The sequence below is a fragment of the Abrus precatorius genome, unplaced genomic scaffold (genome assembly GCF_003935025.1).
Source record: "Abrus precatorius isolate BTA unplaced genomic scaffold, Abrus_2018 Scaffold2, whole genome shotgun sequence".
Taxonomy (NCBI): Eukaryota; Viridiplantae; Streptophyta; class Magnoliopsida; order Fabales; family Fabaceae; genus Abrus; species Abrus precatorius.
This window is the reverse complement of record NW_020874362.1, coordinates 34,212,302-34,234,406: the sequence shown is the minus strand read 5'-3', so window position 1 is coordinate 34,234,406 and position 22,105 is coordinate 34,212,302. Positions and strand designations below refer to the sequence as shown.

At 28.5% G+C, this 22,105-nt stretch overlaps 2 protein-coding genes across 2 annotated transcripts; both read right to left on the bottom strand.

The window, feature by feature from the left end:
* Nucleotides 1-6,298: 6,298 nt before the first annotated feature.
* LOC113859893 (ABC transporter G family member 9-like) lies at nt 6,299-9,020 on the bottom strand. Its single transcript, XM_027492557.1, has 4 exons — nt 8,898-9,020; nt 7,846-8,644; nt 7,093-7,409; nt 6,299-6,955 (listed from the first exon to the last, which is right to left on the bottom strand). The coding sequence occupies exons 1-4, from the start codon at nt 9,018-9,020 to the stop codon at nt 6,299-6,301; spliced, it is 1,896 nt and encodes a 631-aa protein (XP_027348358.1).
* A 10,064-nt stretch (nt 9,021-19,084) lies between these two features.
* On the bottom strand, nt 19,085-19,988 carry LOC113859892 (TIR domain-containing protein-like). The gene is made up of 2 exons (XM_027492556.1): nt 19,540-19,988; nt 19,085-19,181 (listed from the first exon to the last, which is right to left on the bottom strand). Exons 1-2 carry the CDS (start codon nt 19,986-19,988, stop codon nt 19,085-19,087), a joined length of 546 nt encoding a protein of 181 aa, XP_027348357.1.
* Between the last annotated feature and the right edge of the window lie 2,117 nt (nt 19,989-22,105).

The window sequence follows — 22,105 nt, the reverse complement described above, 5'->3', positions numbered from 1 at the left end:
GATATCTATGATGACGACGAGACTTTGTTCAATTTTCTAAGTCTCATGCATTCTAGTACAAACTCTCGTTGATTTGAGCCTTTTCTTACTTTTGCTCTTTTTCGTTTTCGTGGTATTGGAAAAAGAAGTGGCGAGAAGATATGGGATTTTGGATTACTAAAGGCTTAATAGCTGAATGGGGAGGGAAAGGTTAGGGGTAGAAAGAAAGAAAGAAAGAGTGGGGTATGTGTGTGTGTGTATATGTAAATGTATGCATGATCGAGTTGAGATAAAACGCAGCAAATGGATCAGGATGGTTTTTGTGACACATGGGAATCAAGGATGAGATAGTGTGACACGTGGTGTAGGGGACCACACAACGATAATGAGGATGGGGTGGCTGGTTTTGTGGGAAAGAAGGGTTGGGGAGTTTGGAAATGCAACGCTTTTGATGTCATGCTTTTCTTATGCAAACAAGCCACCATCTCTATGTCACACACGCCCCACATTCACTTCGCACAGTAGAAGAGAGAGAGATGAGAGTTGATGGGCACGTGTGCATGTGCTCTTCCCCTTTTATGATCTCATTGCTACATTTGTTACTGTCTTCTTAATTTATTTGTTCTTGTAATCTTGGCTGTGCTCTGCTCATGGTTTTTAACGTATGATAAGGGATTGTAGATTATGTACGTTCTGAGATTTTAGGGCTTTTGCCTTTTTCTTTGAGAGATGCTTTTGCTTGATTATGGGGTTTTGCCCCAGAAGATTTGAATCATGCTCTGTTTCTCCTAATCTTTTGCATGGTCAAATTCTAATTTTCTTGGTTTTTTTTTGCAATAAAGGAATTGGTCTTGATCGGGCTTATTTTGAATCATTTCAATAAAATAAGTTTGACGTGAAAATAACTTCATTGTAATAAACTCACTTCGGGTCAACAATATCTTCAATAATTTAGTAGCATGTTATGTTAATTTCAATTTGACTAATATATAAAAGTTTGAATTTAAATATTTAAAGTAATAAATTTTATTAAAAGTATTCATTATATTTTTATATCTTTATTTTAACAAATATTTTTTTTATAAAACATTATTATTTTTAAATATTAAAACTTACTTTATATTTCAAAATTAAGTTAATAAAATTGAATTAATTCCCAACTTAAATATTTGTTGAGTTAAAGATAACTAGTTTAGTTAATTAATTGACCATATTTTTTTATATATATCAATAGACCATATGTTTTATAGTACTATATATTAATTTAAGATAAGTATAATTACTATCGCTATATAAAAGATTAATATTTTCAGCAAAGGATATACATTTGTAAATAAGTAAGATAGAATGTTAAGTAAAAATCAATATTAGTTTTTCTCATTACTGACTAATCGACAAAATTAATTCCTTTATAAAAGACAACTCACCGTGCCTTTCTACAAGATGAGTAAGTGAAACATGCAGAATTTAAACTTGATGCCTTTAATTAAAACAAATGATTTTGACTAGAGTTTTGTAATCTTCCAAAAGAAAACAAAAACATTGTAAAAATTTGTAAAATCAATCTTGAAATAAAAATCAATAATTTATCAAATATACAAAAAAAAAACTTTAGTTATTAAATTTTAAAGAAATACTTATAATCCTTAAATGCAAATTTAAATGTTAGCTTCGAAGAACCTGCATAATATATGGCACGACTACTTGATCAATGTTTGAATTGGTGATTGAGCTTTTATCCATCTGGTGACATCTTAGTCAATTTAACTTCCAAGCTTAGTCATCAACCATGGATAGTTAACACATTTAACTGACTTATTTTTCTTTTAGAAAAAATTAAAAGCCATGTCATTTTATTTTTGGGAAAAGAGGGGGTTATAAGTAAGGTGCGTGTACGTTTGGTGCAGCCAACGCTAATGCAGGTAAAAACAACTTTAGAGAAATTTAAATTCAGAATCAATTAGTCCTAAAGAGACCTTTAGTTCTATTTTCTTCCTTTTAGTAATTGAAAAGCATGAAAGTGGTTAGTTTTTATGGCCTTTTTTATTTTACATAGCCCTTTGGTGAGACGCTGCGGTAATTCTGCTTGAATAGAAAATAAAAGAGACTATATTGATGCATGTATTATTTGAGCTAAAATCCAGTGAAACATGATAAATTAGTAATTTTGGAGAACATGAGAGGAATAATTTACTTTCTTATTTGATACAAATAATCACACTAAGATCAATCTTTTAGGATAAGGGAGTGATATATAGAATCAATTACCTTTTTTGTGTTTTGAAAAGTTTTAGAGAATAAAGTGCAAATGACTTACCCAAATAAAGGAAATAAAATGAGGATTTATAATTACCCGTCAAACTACACACATACACATCATCATCATAAAAATAAAAAACCCTGTATTGATAGAACAACTGTAAAGGATCTTTATTTCTGGCAAGCTTGGCATTCAACACTCTCTAACAGGTAGGAGATGATGCTATTGGAACCACATCCAGTTGTTAGGATTGTGAAAGCTTGACTTAACGCGCAATCCATGTGCCTTGATGAAAACAAGCCACAAAAAACTCGAAGTTTGTTATTGCTATATATATATAGCACTGATCTCATAATATGTTTAAGCATACCTAACTAGCCATTAATAATTTTACCAAGAACGGGAACTGAAATAAAATGAACTGCAATTAATTTGGGTTTCTGATTTGTCCTCCTTCTAGCGGTTTAAGGGTTAAAAAGTACGAGTCAATCCCTTCAGTCCAACGTAACACCCACCAAACCTTAGAACTAATATTTGTAACTATGATGTCAAAGCAACGTCAATATATATTGATGGTTCTCAAGAAATTATTTGGTTTATAAGGGTTTATTCAATATCAATTAATTTATAGAAATATGCCATAATTTTGTGTTCACCAGCAATTATAACAAAGATTTACTTATCTAAACATATTTTTTTAGTTTACATGGTGTTTTTGTTTTTGGGTCTTGAGTTTCCATGGTAAACTGCTGTTAAATGAACAATTGCTGGGACACATGATGAATTATACACATGTTCATTTGAGTAGTAAACTCCAATAAGAGAACAGCTCTTTATAGTGAGAGCACTTGTTCAAAAATATAATAATTTTCTTATCTAGTAATTATGCATGCAAGGTCATAAATAAGCGTGGGTGAAAGCAAAAATTAATATAAAGTAAAATCATTACATGCACATAATTGGTTTATCTATTTTTCTACTGCTTTTTTTTAAAAAAAATAACTTATTTTTTTATTTATAAAATTACACTGCAATGAAACATGTATACAAAACATATAGAATTTTATTGTTTTGGCTCGTCAATGTGATACACAAGTCCAATCTATTCTAATAATTTTCATTTTACACCCAGTAATAGATGACTTTAATAGCGGTTTAAAAACCCTATTATAGCAATCATGTATAATCATTATCTATGTTAACATTATTAAAGGACGGTGCCTACAATTGTGGTTCTTCTAGAAACAACTATTGAATTTGTAGGGGTTCTTACACTAAGGTTCTTGTAATTAAATAATTGTTATCGTTAATTTGATCATTTTTTAAAATCATGTTGTTTTATATAGCAATACTATATATATATATATATATGTATAGAGAGAGAGAGAGAGAGAGTTTTCTTTTTATCGCTACAAATATAAAATTTGTTCATTCAACTCTCATTTCCACAGGTTTAGTGTCTCCTTAATTTGTATCATCTATGGGTCTGTCACTTCTGTCTAAAGAAGTACACATTTTGGTAAGAAGATGATGTAAAATTTTCAGACAGTTTTGAGATTAAATTGCTTTTATTTTTTATTTATCTCAAATATATCCCATATTTGTTAGAAAATTTAGTGGCGTTTCATGATATTCCATATGAAATCACCAATTTACTAACAATGTCACAATTGAAGAGAGAGAAAATTTTCACTTGCATTTCAAATAATTTGAAAAGCCTTTCTTAGTACTATTTTAATTTTTATGTTTTAAAATATTGAGAAATAATAACCTTCTGTATTTTTTTAATTGAGTTAGACGTTATAATTTTAGTATTGAAATAGCAAGTTTGTCTTAGTTTGTTAAAATGAAGAGAAATGAATAGAAAAGTAGACATATAGTCATTAAGATTTGGGTAATATATGTTTGTGGATTGAAATTGTTACTCATATGGGTGTGAATCTAGGGATAGTTACTTTTTCTGAAAGAAAAATAATATGGATATAAGGATGTAACTTAATGAAATTTACATTTTAAATCAGTTTATTTCACTTGAAATAATGTAATATATATTAGAGTATATTTATATAATTTTTTTATTTTTTATGAGGATATAATTTTTTATTTAAATATATGTTTAATAATCTTTTTTTTTTAAATAACTTAATAAAAATCATAAATTAATTTTTTACAAGTTATTAATTAGCTTATCATTATTGGGCTCCATAACCATGATTAATTAATAATTTTTCTTTTGTCTAAGATGATTAATTAATAATTGAATATGCAGAACGATGCCGTTTGATGGTGAACTGTTAAGATTCAAATTCAATAGGCCTAGAGATGGCCCATTCTCTTGTTAGACCGATAACAAAGAAAATGTCAAATATCTTAGTTTGGCAGGTTAGGATACATGTGAACAACAATTGGAGACAACATTGGGCCTATGATGTTCGTAGGGACCATACATGTAGATTTATGTAAGTGTGGTCTAATCACATAAAAACAATTAGGCTATATTGTCTACACGAGACATAGTAACACACGACTGATGATGAATCATAACCCATGCTCTTATGTTATCATCTGTTTAGCTATTAATAGTTACAAAAATCATATGGGTGAGAAAGTAACCAACATCATCTTAGGTGGACCAAACTACTGGTTTGTTAGATGAGTTGACTGAGAGAACATTTGGGGATTGGCATGCCTTAGAAATGTTCAACATTACATGTTCTGTTGTGGAGGCAAGCAGGAAACAAGTTTTTTCTCAACATATCTTTGATAGTGCTGTCAAAATAGGTCTTGGTCAATCTAAGCTCGTCTAATAAAATATAAAGTTTGGGTTTTATATTTTAAATCCAAATTAAATATGAGCCTTTTACTTTATTTGATCAAGCCCAATACATGCTAAAGACCGAAATTATTATTATTTTTACTTATTTTAGTCATTATTTGTATTGGGCGAATTTAAATTTTAACTTTTTTAGTACTACTTGTTAGAGTTTGTAGACCGTTACCTGCTATGGACCAACTCAAATAATTTAGGTAGCCTATTTTGCCTACTCTAAACGTAAATTAGAGGTATACATACATGGATTTAGTTTAATTTTGAAAAAGAAAAAATTCAAACCAATTAAAATTAATAGATTTGGTTTGATTCAGAGTTGGATGACAAGATTTTAATTTTTAAAAGTTAAATTAATATATTAATTTCCTAATTTTGATTTTGTTTTGATTTTATTATTTAATATATTTTTTATTTTAATCTCTTAACTTATAAAGTATTTTAATAATTATTTTTTAATTAAAAACATTAACTCCGTTAAAAAAATCATTGCTTATGTTTTTTTTATCATAAATTCTAAAAAAAAGTACACTTTGACGCATTATTTTTTATTTTTTTCTTTCTCTATATATCTCTGATCCTTTATGTTTTTTCCTATATTTTTAAGCTCTAACAAATTCCTCATATTGATTCAATTCAATGAACACCCGTAACTAGGATGATCTTGGTGAGTGAAAAAGTAAAACAGTGTTATCATGTTATTGGTTTATAGATGAAAATATTTATTCTAGTGTCATCATGTCCTTTGCTGGGCGAGGAACCATTCAATGCCCAACAATAACATGACCTCCATCCCACAACACCTAAGAATAAAACAGAGACCTACTGATAAAAAATAAATTAATAAATTTAACAATTAGTTTTAATAAAATAATTAAATTCTTTAATCTGAGTAATCTCTTTTCTCTTTAAATGGACAAATAAAAATTTAGGTTTAAATAGATAAATAAAATTGAATATGGTACTACATTGAACATTTTTTAATATTGTGAATCTAAAGGATAAGAATGACATTGTATTTGTTAATAAGTTCTTCTCAGAATCCCGTTTCCCCTATTACCACAAATTTTCAGTTTCCAATTTAATTTGCTACCATCTTCAATCAATTATTTGAAAGATAGGATTCCATTTCTAGTTGGCATAAGTATGATGGTATTGAAACCACTTTAACGAGATTAACAGGAGAATAATCCTCACTAATATTCCCTTTTGAAATCTAGAATCAAAGGGGTCTAGTTCTGTTTGGTGCCAATCACAAGGGCAACATAGGCAATAATTCTGTAGCCTACAAGCATTGCCACCAAGGCTGCAACAGAGAAGCCTTGCTTGTCGATGCCTACATGCTTAATTGTAGGATACTTTCCAACTGAGCAGGTACCATTGGAACCACAAAGGTATGTGTTATAATCCTTGAACTGTGAACCCAACAAAAGCTTATAGGAATAATAGCTATGAGATATGCACTTTATCCATGACACAAATGCTGGTGTATTCTGCACAAAATAGCCATTCACTAGAACAAATAATGTCATGACCACAGCCCCAACTGTAGCAGCTACTCTTTGATTATTTACCAGCACTGCACCAATAGCAAGGCCAATACCTTGTGATACCAATGCATAGAGAAGAGCAACTGCTAGAGTTTGGAAGAAAATTGAAGCACTGGCTTTTAACCCTCCCATCCAATAAGTAATGGTGACAAAAAGGGTTGGCAAGGCTAGCTGCACTGGAAGGTCAACAACATTAATTGCTATGAAGTAAGATGAGAATCTGTACATGTAGGAAGACCTTTCCTTTACTATCATTTCACGGTCACGGGGAAAGGTAAAGATGGACAGGACCATTGGGAAGAATCCACAGAATTGTGTGTAGTAGAAAAGTAGTCCTACCTGCACAGCAATAAAAGCAACAATCAGAAAATGTCTTGGATTTTGCATATGAATCCACATTTACTTCAACGCTACTAATTGTATCCATGTTTAGAGGCTTTCTAACATGTTTCCAAACACACATATAATCTAAATACCAGGTCTTGCATTTGATCAACTCTAGATTGCCACCAGAGAAGGCCTGCAAAGAATGATAAGGCCAAAACATGACAGAGTTTTTGGGCTGAAAATTGCTCATTCTTTCTTTCTTTGAAACTCCTCCTTAGTAATATGGTAAACTGCTGCCACCATGTTGTGCACCATTGACCAAATTTCTCATCTGAATTGTCATGAAATGAAACCCTGGAAATTTGGAGTTCCATCTTTACTTGATATGAAAGGTTACATTCAAAAGCAGATAATAGTGCTTGTTTTGTAGCATTTGTATCCTCTTCCGAATTTCCCGAATATATACCTAGAAAATTGTAGTTGATGAATGGACTAATGATAGTGTACATCCAAAATAGGGAAAAAGAATAAATCTTCTAAATAGAACATTAGCTTAGAACGGTGTAAAATCCTTCAACAAAAAGGAAGACACAGTCTTTAATTTTTGGATTTTTGCTTTCTAAAAGCAATTTTTTCAAATATATAAACTATATGCAGAAGTCTTGAAGCAGCATGACTAGAAAGGCTTTAGTCATGAAAAATATATCAAACTTAAATAGATGAATATTCTCGTTTATTTGAAAATTGGTCTCTAAATGTTCACACTGAATAATATATTATGATGCTGCAATGCCGTGAAATATTTGAATGTAAAGGGTGAGTAACCAATGTCTTAATCCAAAAATAAAACAGGATCGTATTTCCTATTCCTAGGCATGCTTGAAAGGTTAGTATTTGCATACCATTTGCAAGATCAAGTAAGAAATCAGTAGGATTCATGGCTAGGGATGGAGCATAACCAATACCGGAGAAGTAATTCATAACATTTTCTCCTTTCCCAAAGTACAGGCTTCTACCATCTGACAATAGCAAAATCTTCTGGAACATGTAAAAAAGTTTACTGGAAGGTTGGTGAATAGTCATTACGACAGTCCTTCCCTCTTTAGCTAACCCACACAGAGTTAACACAATTCTTCTAGCAGTGGTTGAGTCAAGGCCTGAAGTGGGTTCATCAACAAGCAAGAGACTTGGATTAGTTAAAAGTTCTTGCCCTATGCTAACCCTTTTTCTTTCTCCACCTGAAACTCCCCTTAAGAGTGGCCCTCCCATTATAGTGTCCTTACAATGAGTCAGGTCAAGTTCTTTCATAACTGCCTCAGCATTTGAGATTTTCTCTTCTTTAGAGAGGCTATTTGGCAAGAGAAGAAGAGCTGAAAAGACTAGTGTCTCACTGACAGACAGGTGAGGATAGAAGACATCATGTTGAGCAACAAATCCCATGTTATGCTTCATTAATTTTGTGAGGGGTTTTCCATTATAGGTTATGGTTCCACTGGAGACACTATCATTTAGCCGGCCTCCTAATGCAGTTATCAAAGTTGTTTTGCCACACCCAGAAGGGCCTAAAATGACCAACAATTCACCTGGAAAAACAACACCACTAACCCCTTTCAACACCACTCTCTCCTCAGAACTTACCTTCTTTTTGCATAACAAGCCTTCCCCTTTGCTAATTTTAATTTTATGCACAACATCTTCAAACTGCAATAAAGATCAGTGCAGTAAAACATAAACTGTCAACAGTTACTATAAAGAAACACTTGTTTTGTTGCCTCTATTCATCATTTAACCTTTTGACCAAATTTATCATGCAAATTAATCAAGTATTTAGAACAACATTTTGAATTATGATAAATGGAACAATTACAATTTTTTTTAAAGGCATAACTTGATTTTGAGTTTGAACTCTGAAGACAAGAAAAATTTTACACCTTCACATCAATCATCATCATACCTTGAGGGTAACAGGTGGGTTAACTTTCAAATAGACGTTTCGTTTTGCTTCTGCTGATTGCAGGCTCTGAGATACAGAGTAAAAATTCTCACTTTCCATTTCCCCTGGCATTGTATCACACATTGCTACATACCCATGAATATATATTAATTTGTGCCTTGTGCCACTTCCCAATTGCAACATGAGTACGAAGAAATAGTGTATAGCAAGAAGATATTCAGTGGATTGTGATGTTTAATGCATGTCCATGTCTTTCCTCTGAATTGAATATAATTTTCTAATAATGCAAATTACTTAATACCCTCAACAAATGCCACATGTTGAGATTAGAAAACTTATTCAGTTGACGTGTCTTATAAAGTGCCTCATTTGGGACGTGTGGCAAACTCTTCTGAAATTCCATTTACTCTTTTAACCCAAACCAAATGACTTATTCAATTTTTTTTGGTGAAACAACCACTTGCTTGTTTAGCACGGTAGCTATAAGCAAGTAGTGTGACAAAGGAATTTACTTATGCAGTGAGGCACCTGAAAATGTCTCATTCTCATATAGCCATATAGAAAAGCAGCTTAAATCGTGATTCCAAGTCATCTTTAAATGAAAACCTTCTTTTTTCAGACAAGTTGGTGCATTCTGTTCCGTTCCCGAGTTGATTTTAGTAACCAGCACCGAATTTAACTAGATCAGATAAAAAATTTAAATTTGATTCAGATTAAAAAATAAATAATGTAGATTTAGGATGTGAAAACCAGTACAAAGAGCATTATTCACTTTAAATAACTCCTCTATTGAATATGTTAACCTTTGAAGGAATCCTATAAAACATCACACGTCATGCAAAGGATGGCACTTTAGGTGGGGCAAAACATTGCCACAAAGAATGGAAAGTGGATCCTGACCTTGTGACAGGTGTTGTGAAAGTTCAGACTCATAATTAAGCAAGAAGAAATATGTAGACCTAATAGAATAAAAACCACTTTTATTATGATGTCATCGCAAAATGAAAGGTTGTAGAGTTAATAAAACGATACATTTAGGTGTCTAAACTTACAAAGATATAGAAATGAAGGAGAGAAATTATACATGTATATGTATTAAGATGTTATAATATGATTAAATAATAAAAGAAAGATAAAAAAAATTATAAGTGTTAAACGAGTTTTGACCTAATTTAGGTGTTTAATATCAAAGTTGAATTAAAAAATCAAGTGAAATTATACCCCGGATGTGCTTTACTGATGTTTGTTAATTTAGATGGCAAAATAATTATTCTTTTAAATAATATATTAAGTTCAAAAGTAATATGTTTGATAATATAAATCTGTAGTTTATTAACTACTAAAGTTATTTGATAAAAAAAAAAAAAAAAAAAGAGTTCTTAGCTTTTGAAAGCCAACTAAAGTATTATTTAAAATGTAAAAGTTAACTATCAATAATTAACTTCTCGTTTTGAATTTTAACTTTTTAACTAATATACATCCATACAATAATTATAATGCTAGCAAAAATATCTCTCACACTTAAATAAATAAAAATATTTAATTAAATAGTTGATAATAAATAAAAAAGTAAAATAAGTGAATTTTAATTAATATAATATTACATATTTTTTAATTATGTGGCATATTTTAATTATTTTTACGCATAATTTTATTAAACAACTCTATTTCTATAATTAATTCACTATACAATTATAAGCTCTCATTATAAACTCATGATTTTTAACTAATTTAGCAAATAGCACTCATATCATACCCAAAAAAAAATTTGTGGTATTTAGTCATGAATTTTTGAGGAAATGGTTTAAGGTCACCTTGACTCCTTGAAAGGAATTGAAATGTATTTTAGAAGAGAGGGGATTGAATTGTGGTAATGATGACAAAATAAATAATAATTTAATTGAAATATATTGATAGTATAAATTTTTTTTATATTGGCATGTAATTATAAGTTGATAAGTTAGTGAATTTTTTTATATTTTTATGATTAATTTTAAAATATTATTTATAGTATATTTTAATTAACAGAAAGTGTAAATTTTTTATATTGACAGTGTATTAAAATTAAAATAAAAAATAAAACGATGAAGCTTGTATGTATATACATATATCTCATTATAGTTTTAACTTTGATGTATTCAGACTGAGGAAGAAAATAAAAATATTTGTATGGATAAAAATAAAAGAGAAGTAAAACAAATTTTTTATTTGAAAGAGTGGACGAGTGAATAGGAAAAAATTAAAACATGTGCAAAAATGTTTTTATACTTATAAAATAAAAAAATTTAAGAAAAAAATAACTTTTATGTGTAAACTCTGTTTCATAAAAGACAATATTGTTTAAGTTATAATATGATTATTATAAAAAAAATCTTTAAGTATTTAATATACTTATATTTATTAAAATTCAAATTTCAAATCACAAGTTAAATTTAAATAGCTATATATTAATTTATCTATATTATTAATAGTAACGGGTTATAATTTATTATTTCATTTACTGTTATAGGTAAATTAAATAAAAGACTTAAATCGAGTATAAGAGTTTTTAAATTTATATTAGTATAAAAAGATTCAGTCATATATATATATATATATATATATTAATTATATATTTTTCTTCACTTTATTTTTATTAAAAATATATAGTTTATTTAATTAATAATTTTTTTTCTACATTTTAAGGAATAACATGACTCAATTGTATATTTGCAACTTTTTCAATCATGTTTTAAACATATTTTGTTTAAGAATGTTTTCAAAGCTATTTTCTTTTACAAGAAGACTATAATTTTGAAATAAAACTATTCTTAGAAATTCTAGAGTTCATAAACTTAAATCTTTGTTAGTGCAAATCGTTGATTCTAAGAAATATAGTTTGGGACGTTGATTAATGTCTTGAATGGGCTTAGCTTATAAATAATTATTACCTCATTTTTAAGGTATAGAACATTTTTATTAGAATAGGATGTACCTAAAAGTCCTCTCAAGCCAAATATTAATGTAAGTGTCATTCTTTCGGTCAAATATATGTTTACTTTCCATCTATTCTGTCTTAGATTCTCAACACCATTTTAATAAATTAAATATGTAATTAATATCATTGTTATTTCACAAACAACTTAGTGTAAGTGCCATATAATAAAAATTGTTATAGTAAATTTTGTTAATAAATAAATTTGGCATTTAGTGTATATATAAAAAAATAAAATGTCTTGATTGGCATTAAACATTTATTCTTGTGAATTCGGTGTGTTTCGTTAAAAAAAAACATTTATTTAAATAAAAGTTTATAGTATGATACAGTTTTTATAGAAAATATTATTTGTAATTTTAAAGAGCAGCACTAAAATAATATTTGAGGTTTGATAATTTATTTAATGATAGCATAACAACAAGGAAAGTAAGAAAAGGTGAAACACGGGCCTTAAAATGTCATAGACAAAACAAATTGTTTGAAACGGATCCGAACGAGTAAAATACGGTTAAGAGGTCGATTTGGTATATTATCTGATATCAGAGCAGAAGATGAGATTCAAAGGTCAATGTCAGAATTTGGACTGACCACTAAAAGGGTGAAAAATCAGAGCATTTTTCTTTGTTTCCTTTTCTTCGGGTTGGGGGATGCATGTCAGATCTCAATCATTAATCCAAACACACTTTTTAAATTAATGTAACTCTGCGTTATTCACATTTTTCACAACGAAGACCCACAAATTCACCGGCAAATTTATTAAAATATTGTAAATTAAAAAATAATTTATTATTTTATAAGAAATCTGAAATAATTTCTTAATCTGGGGTGATTTTGTCACGTTGGATCAAAATTTCGCCAAACGGCTAGTGAAAGTATTAATTTTTGAATTGTTTAATACATATTTCGCCAGAAAAAGAATGAAATAAGGCTTCTTAGAGCGGTTAAATTAAAACCGCTCTCATAGGTCTATTTTAGAGAGCGGAACCACTCTCATAACTCATTTTAGAGAGCGGTTCCTTTCGAACCGCTCTCATAAGTCCATTTAAGAGAGCAGTTACTTCTGAACCGCTCTCATAAGTCGATTTTAGAGAGCGGTTCTACTGGAACTGCTCTCTTAGATTTAAAATAGACGGCTATGGGGCTTTTGATACATGTGGCAATATCTAAGATGATTCGCACTGCTACTGGCGAAAGCTCATTTCGCACTGCAGTTAGCGAAACCGCTTTTGACCGTCGTCCTCTTTCCTTTCCATTTACATGTTCTCCATCTCTGCTCCTCTTTCGTCGTCCATTTTCTCCGTCTCTCCTCCTCTATCATCGTCAAAGTTTCAAACCCTGAAATCGGAGTGTGCAATTTCGCCAACGAAAATGAAGAAGAGGCTATTTGTTTCGCCAGTCCGGTAACGAAATTAATTTAAAAATATATTAAAACAAAATTTTCACCATCAAATATGCGAAATTGTACTTACATTTCGCAATTCGGTTGGCAAAATTCAGATACGAGTTACTGTATATAGCTCAAAAATGGGTTATGAGAGCGGTTCAAATGGAACCGCTCTCAAAAATAGGTTATGAGAGCGGTTCCATATGAACCGCTCTCTTAAAGGAGTTATGAGAGCGGTTCCATTTGAACCGCTCTCTAAAATAGACCTATGAGAGCGGTTTTAATTTAACCGCTCTAAGAAGTCTTATTTCGTTCTTTTTCTGGCGAAATAGGTATTAAACAATTCAAAAATTAATACTTTCGCCAGCCGTTTGACGAAATTTTGATCCAACGTGGCAAAATCACCCCAGATTAGGAAATTGTTTCAGATTTCCTATAAAATAATAAATTGTTTTATAATTTACAATATTTTAATAAATTTTGCCCAAATTCACCTATCAATTTTTTTAAGTGTTTTTAGTATTATTATTTTTAATTAAATTAATATTTTATTTCAAATGATAATGTTAAGTATAAATATTTTTTAGAATACAATTCTAATTTTAATTAAAATATAATATTAAAAATATCTAACTCATTGTACTTCAATTTTTTCTTTCTTTAAAAAATTGTAATGCGCAAAGTATGGTTAAAAAACGTTTATAATAATAAAGAACAAGAGAAAGGGAGGGCAATAAGAAATTTATAATAATAAAAATAATAATTTTGTTAATCTTAATGTTTAGATTTAAGTATTTATAAATAGAAAAAAATAATTAAAAAATAATATTTATTATACTTTTATATTTTGATATAATAATAATGTTTTTTTTTCATAAATGAATTTTTACATTCAATCCTAAAGACCAAAATTAACAAAACTCTAAAAATAATTATTGTAATTATAAAAGTGATAATAACTATAATAGTAGTTATCAATAATAATGAAAATAATTATTGTAAAAAGTATAATAGTAGTATCAATAATAACTATTCACTAGTGTGGTTGAGGTAGTAATTGATTAATAATAATATAACAAATAATGATAATAATTGTTATATGCTTTTATTTTAAAGAGTAGTTTTACATTATTTTTAAAAAAATTAAGATAAGTTTTTTAAAATTAAATTATAAATTAATTTAACCGTATTTTAATCAAATATTTTTAAATATATTTAAAAACGAAAAAGTCATGAGTTCATCAAATAGGCTTTAATATAACCATTCATCGTGCACATAAAAAGTTTTTGGGCACGTATGCTCCTGAGGATTGTCATTAATGTTAGTTGCTATTGAAATCACACGTGGTCATTTGAATTAAAAAAACAACATAAAATATTGAAAATACTCCACTTAATTTATAAATTATAATGTTTTTGAGTGCATGAAAAACGTATCCAACGCCGAAAACAATTGTGGGACCGTGCTATCTCTACCAATTTATGGAGATTTTAAATTCATGGTGGTCAAACATTTTATAATCTCCTACATCAATCGATCCCAATCTTGATGTTTATTTTCTAGGATATTGATTAAAAAATTATATTTATTAAATTAATATAAAATATAAATAATATTTTAAAAATTTTATCCAATATTTTAGAAACGCTATTTAACTTTTAGTATTTAATGTATTTTTCTTTTTGTAGAAAACTAAAAAGAGTACTTCAATAAGTCAACAAACAAAGTACCGCGTGTTTTTGCGCGGAGTCGTCAAGTGGCTTTTATACGAGGTCTTATCAAACATTCATAATATAACATCTTCAAAGCGCACTTTGTTTTTTTTTTTTTAATGTTTTGTGTGAATTATCAGAACACTAGTTGTATTTATATTTAATCTATAATACAAGTGCTGTAAGTGCTATACATAAATAAAATTTATAAATATAAATAAAATATTCAAAATTGCAAACCAAGTATTAATTTATAATTTATTGGTTTATCGTGATCGAATTGTAACAATATTTAATAACAAACATAAGTTTTTTATATTTATTACATAAATTTTTTAACATAATTTTGTATATATATAATATAATATTGTATTGTATTAAATTATTTTTTATTATATTCTAACAAAATAATGTAATATATTGAAGGCTATATACCATTTTATTTTTAATCTCATCAAACCTTGTGTAATTACTATTTCTTGAATTTGATTACGTTGTGAAATCCTAAAAAAAAGGAACGAATTTTTAAATTACAAAAATAGTAAGTAAAAGTTAAACTCACACATGCATACATTAATGGTACTAAACTATATCATAGAAGTTTAGGTACTAAATTATACATATTCTTTGAATTGGGTGATGATTTTGTGAAAGTAATTGATCGATAATTTTAGGAAGCTATTTATTTGATATTGGTCATGACAATTTAAGAAACTACCCATACAAAATTACTTTGGGTTATACTACTCATTAAGTATTTGATTAAAAGAAACATAGGAAGTAAAAAAAATATCGAGGTATTATCTTTTTAAAGATTCCATACAAATTTGAGGTAAAATTGAGTTTGATTGCGACAATTTGAGAAACTATTTACGTGAGATTATTATTATTATTATTATTATTATTATTATTATTATTATTATTATTATTATTATTATTATATGAGAGTATCTATTTTTTTTATCACTGGTATAATTCTTGTACGTAAGATCGAATACATGAACAAATTATATCTATCTATCAAAATCGAAAATGAGAAACAAAACCTAATGATGAGAGATACAATAAATTTTAGTCCAAAACAGTAGCATAACTTTCTACAAAAAAACAATTTTATATATAATTTCCCTTTCAAAATGTGGCGTGAAAACATAAATTTAGTGTGAATAATTTTTAATAAATATTTAGATGAGATAAAAATAAGTAAAAAAAATACAATATTTTTTAATAAATTAAAATAAATTTATAATTTTCGAATTAAAAATTCTAATTACAAATTTAAAATAAATTAATTAATTTTATTCATATATTTTTATTTTTTTTACCTATACATATTTATGCAGAACTTTATTCAAACTGGCCATGTATAATAAAGAAGGATTATTATCACCCAAAATCCAACTTTTCAAAGGAACAAATGGCAAAAGAAAAGCATCACAATTGCATGATTTTATTTGTTGCGAAAGTATTTTTGTTGGCAATTAGAGCAACAAATATACTTACATGTAAATTTTTTACAAATTGATCATAAATTACAGTTCACAGTGTATTTTTATTTAAGTAAATCTACATTTATTTAAGTAAAAAAGTTTTTTTTTTGCTAAAAATAAAATAGTAATTTTTACGTAAATAAAAAAAATCATTTAATAAAAAAAACAAGTTAAGTGAAAAGTTAGAAAATAGAAAAAAGAAGGTTACGAGAGAGCTAATAATAAAATATTTTATTTTCACTTAATAAATAAATTTATTTAATAAAAATGCACTGTAGACTGAAGTTTACGCTCAAATTGGAAAAAATCCGTATACAAGATGCTTATCTATTTGTGTTCATTCATAAGAGGTTAGTTAAGAAAATAAAAAAAAATATTAAATAAATATAAAACATTTATACATTATAAAAACTTAATATATATTGAATACTATTTAAATAATTTAAAATTTAATTAATAAAATTAAATAGTCTAATGAAATATGCGGTACTAAGGCATGGCATTGCCACATGCTATCGAAAGCTTGCGTTTACAACGTTTAAGCTTATTTTATTACAATGACATTCATCCAATTTTATTACAACGTTTAAGTTTATTTTCTTAAAATATTGCATTGAAATTCATTGATTCGACCAAGGAGCTCGTTTAACGCTCAAGCAACAACAAGTTTATATATATATACTTACAATTAGTACACGCTATTCTTCAAATTAATTGACCATTTTTAATTGTTAAATATGCGATTGTCTCATTACGGAGTCTAATTAAAAGTCTCCTATACAAATAAACAATTTGGACTACCTTTCTCTCCATGTTTCACCCAAAAAGAAAACGCAAAAACTGAATAATGCATCAATGAAAAAAGTTATATTTTTTCTGCGCAATTCTCTTACATTTGTTTATTTAAGATGAAGAAAAAATATATGTAAAAGTATTTTATAATTTATGATGTAAAAATGAATGTAATAGAAATATGTTCAAATAACAGTTTGGGGTGTAGAATTTTAAAGCGCTTACTGATACAACAGAACGAGTCCAATCTCAAACCATCCACGTCAAGATTTAGACGCCTCTCTCTCTTTCTCTCTCTCCCCGTGTGTTTGTGTGTAGGCTATTTCTTCAGTTTTCTAATGTTTGAAGCTGAGCTTAACAGCCTTCAAAATGAAGTTTTTACTTTTATATTTATCTTCTGATTTTTATGAGAATATTTGAATAAGGAGAAAAATTGTATCGTAATTTTATAAATTTAAAAACTCTTATACTTAATTTAAATTTTTATTTAATAATTAATAAAATAAAAAATTTAGATAGAATGTTACAATTTTTTAAGTTTATATTGATATAAGAAGATTTGGTCCTTTGAATAAACATATCGATTGACAACGACAGTGTACGTGTTTAGAGCATAGAAGGTGCGAATAAATTTGTTGAATTTGCACAATTTTTTTATTATTAGAACTATAGTTCATATGTTCTTGAGTGAAACAAAAGAAATTCATTGTGCTTGTTTATTAACAAATTCAATTCAACGTTATTAAATAATCGGTGTCACCTGAGATAGATACGGTTGTTGATTTCTTCACTGAAGAAATGCGAATGAGCCTAATTTGCCTATTTACGCGTCCTTCTGCTATGTTCAGAACACATCATCTAATATTAAAACCCCACTTTACATTTTTATTGTTCTTTAGGAAATATCCAAGAATTTTCAGCGTAAACTTCCTCCCATTGATACTTATTAAAGTAGACCACATTAAGGACGGGATATTCAATCCTACAAATTAAATGTTGTACTTGTATACAAACAAACGAAGATACTGTTTAATCCTTTTTATATAATATGATATTAATTAATTTAACGGTTGGTTTAAATTTTTTTATCAAATAAAATCAATTTTATAAAATTATATACAAAAACAAAATTAATAGAAACTTCATTATATTATTTTATTTTATTAGGTAATATATTTTTTAAATATAAATAAATATCAAATTTTAAATAACATATGTATAAATGTATATAATAAATGTAATATTAAACAATTTTACAGTTAGATTGGTAATTTTTTATTTTATAATTTTTTAAAAATATGTCTACTTCTACTTTCAATGATACACAAATCATTTTCCAACTGACTATTAAATTTGAGGCTAATTGCGCAAAGAATAAATTAATATTTGTTGTTATTGTATATTATATTGTATCATTCGTCAGTACGAGGTCAGTAAATCAAACAGATATAATATTAACATAGGAGAGTGAAAAAAAAACATCAATTTATTGAATTGAAGCTTGAAATTGTTACAGATGTGTATCCCATAATCCCAAATTCAGGGATTGGGTATAAATGATACAACAAAAAAGGTCTCTGAATGACAAAAAAGATCGTTGAAACCTAAAGCAATTAAGCACTGCATTTGTCAAAATTCAAAATAAACGAATTATTGTTATGCAGATAATTGGAACCTAAACCAATTAATTAATTAAGCTAATTCATTTAGGCCAAAGTATTGATTTATGTTAGAGGAAGTATATGGGTCTCATTTGATCGCACATACGGGGCCAAAAAAATAAACGAACTCATTAATATTTTAGTGTCTACTAAAGAATAGTGCTCAGTATTCACAGTTTCCTCTTCATGCGCTTACGCTCTTCTTCTACCTCTAGCAGGTTGATGATCACTGCATCTGAAGCATCCCTTAGCATCTTCGACCAGTCCCTGAAAACCAATCAAAATCCAAATAAAATTTAATACACTATTGCAGTACTGATCAAACAAATTAAGAATGAAAGAAAGACAAATGCGAGTGTAGCAGCATCTATAGCAGCATTTTTAAATTTCAGTACTTTAAAGAACTTATTCTTAAATTTTAACGAGTAATATTCTTAATTTCTTGTTTTAATACACGCATTCCTCTTGTACTAAATTGTTTTTTCAATAATATTTTTCAAATAATTTGTGAGTTGTCTTATTTTTTTAGACAAATGCATAAAAATTAAGCATAAGATTAAAAAAATTATACATATAATATCATAAATTAAAATTGTTCATTTTGTATTGCTAATGTATTACTTACCCTTTCAAAGGATCAAAGGTCAATCCCACAGTGTATTTAGCTTCCTCGAGAGCTAAACTAAACCTTTGAAGCTCTTTAGTAGGGCAAGTTCCATTGTCCTTGACAACAAGCTGCGAAGGCTTAACGTCGTAGAAGATGGGAACAACCCTCTTCTTAGATTCCATGAGAAGAGCGAGTTCGTGAAGACAAAAATACGATTCACAATAACGTGGCGAAAAGACCGCAACACCAACCTTGCACCCAAGAATGGCCTTGTCAATATGATCGAACAACCTATCCCCTGCTTTCATATTCATGCTGTCCAAAAACGACGTCACTTCCATTTTCATCAAACGGTCATAAAGCAACCCCGCCACGTTCCTCTTTGTGTCAATCCCACGGTGGTTGATGAAAACATCACATACTGGACGAGCAATTTTGCGGCACATGGTAGCTGGTAAATGTTGCATGGCTCCTTCAACAAGTTTCCTTTGTTTGGTACCTGTTTGTGTGATGTGAGTTTTGTCACCTTGTATTTGGTGTTGGGGGGTTTTATTAATTGATGGTTGATGAGCAAGAGGCGAGGGACAAATATATATGTTGATGTTTGTGTGTGTATACATATAAATATGTAGCCAAAGTGGTGGGGTTTTATATAATGTTTTTTTTATTAAAGACCATTTTTTTTAAACTTGGGGGGTTTGAATTTCAATGGGGTGGTCCATGTTTAATGTTAAGACTTAAGAAAATACTTGGTATTTGAACGAAAAAGAGTAAAAGTGTTTGAAATTTTTGACTGCTTAAGGATCCATATTTGGAACTTTGCTTGTCCTTCAAACACGTCTGTAGATATATTTCGTAACTTTATTTTCTGCGGGGAATCCCAACACAGATCCGCTGACATGGTCATGTGTCGTGATTTTGCCTTACCTTTTGCGGGAAGTTTAGAGGGTTGCTTCCGGTTTCCCCTATAAATTATGTTATTTATACGGTTAATTTTCAGCATTCCTTATATGCAAGTCAAACTCAACTGTGTATGTATATATATATATATATATATATATATATATATATATATATATATATATATATATGCCCATAAGACAAATAATATTTATTTTTTTTATAATTGAAGACAAATAAATTTTATTAAAGAAGTTTAGTACAAGAGATACTCAAGACAGAAGAAACAGCTTATAATAAGTTCTGATTTGCAACAGTGTGATGTTAAATAGACTAGATTGAATTGGTTCAGGAAACAAATGGGCTCTCACAGTAACTATATATGTCTCCTAAATTAAGGAACAAACCTGTTTAATTAATAAAACATATTAGAATGTTTAAAACTTTAAAAAATATATAAATATTTTTAAAAAAATTATTTTCTAAAATTGGCCTATAAGACAGTTTATTAATTAACTTGCAAATCCAATCCATTTAATTCGTAATTTAACTGGATCGATCGGATAAAAAATATAACAATTAAACAAACCTATATTTTTATTCATCCTAACACATTTTACTCTCAAAATATGGTTGCTACACATCTAGTAAAGAAAATTCCATGACAGGGAATGCTGAAAACCGTATAGTTAAATTAATCATGACAACCCCTATTACTACCAAATTCAATTAATCATTTTGTTGAAAACCATCGATCCTCCAGGCTTGTGCAGTCACCATCCAATACTTTCGGACTTTGCTTTCTTTATTTTTAAGTATTTTGTTTTTTATATTCTGGAGCATTGAAAATTAGGAAAACTTCAGCAAAACATTCCATTTTGGTTTATTATGAATTGTCATCGATTTGGAAGAGGTCTCAACGATCTCGAATTTAACATACGCTGGTGGAGATGAGTGCCTTATTTGATTTCTTAATTCGACATTGACAATTCTAAGCATGGGAAGGAATATTATTATGTGACGAACGGTTCAACACAGTGTACTCAAGTGTTTGGGAATTGGGGTTAGTAATGTGATAAACAAATCAAAATGAATTTTTTTTTGTTAAAGCTTTCAAGGTATCTCAAACCCATTTTGTATATACGAGATTAATTCTTGTTTGGATATGGAAATCTTTTACAAAATATTATTAGTTTTGAAGGCTCAAACCCTAACATTGTATAGCCTCGTAATTGCTGAACTCAAACTTGTTTATTAAGCAATAAATAGTGAGTCTTGTGTATATTTCCTTGACATTAAAATTGTTGTTTTGCATAATTCAAATGTGAAGTCTGATAATTGTCAAGTTATTCGAGAAGTATTCATTACTTTTATTTTCTGTATAGGGATAATATATATAGTCAAAAATTTGAGTAAAACTTTTTCGCTGTACATGGTTTAAAGGTATAACGATGCACCATGGGTTTATTACATAAATAGGAATCTAAAAAAGCTAGAGATTATAAAACCAGGTCATCCACCATCTCAAATTCAGCAAAAGTTTTTGGATTCAACAAAATCAATTTAGGGGTAGGATTCTAAACAAATCCTTCCTGGTGTATGAAAAGGGCAGTGCCCAAAAACATGTAGGCCAGTCTCCAATCAACTTTCACATTTACAAATTTTACAATTTTTAGTTTTTTTG

Excerpts from the sequence above, each read along its gene's own strand:
- LOC113859893 (XM_027492557.1), bottom strand. The coding sequence starts at position 9,020 with ATGTGTGATACAATGCCAGGGGAAATGGAAAGTGAGAATTTTTACTCT. Across the intron at positions 8,645-8,897 it reads ACCCACCTGTTACCCTCAAG|TTTGAAGATGTTGTGCATAA; the intron begins GTATGATGATGA and ends TCTTTATTGCAG. Across the intron at positions 7,410-7,845 it reads CTTACTTGATCTTGCAAATG|GTATATATTCGGGAAATTCG; the intron begins GTATGCAAATAC and ends ACAATTTTCTAG.
- LOC113859892 (XM_027492556.1), bottom strand. The coding sequence starts at position 19,988 with ATGCAACATTTACCAGCTACCATGTGCCGCAAAATTGCTCGTCCAGTA. Across the intron at positions 19,182-19,539 it reads ACCTTTGATCCTTTGAAAGG|GGACTGGTCGAAGATGCTAA; the intron begins GTAAGTAATACA and ends ATTGGTTTTCAG.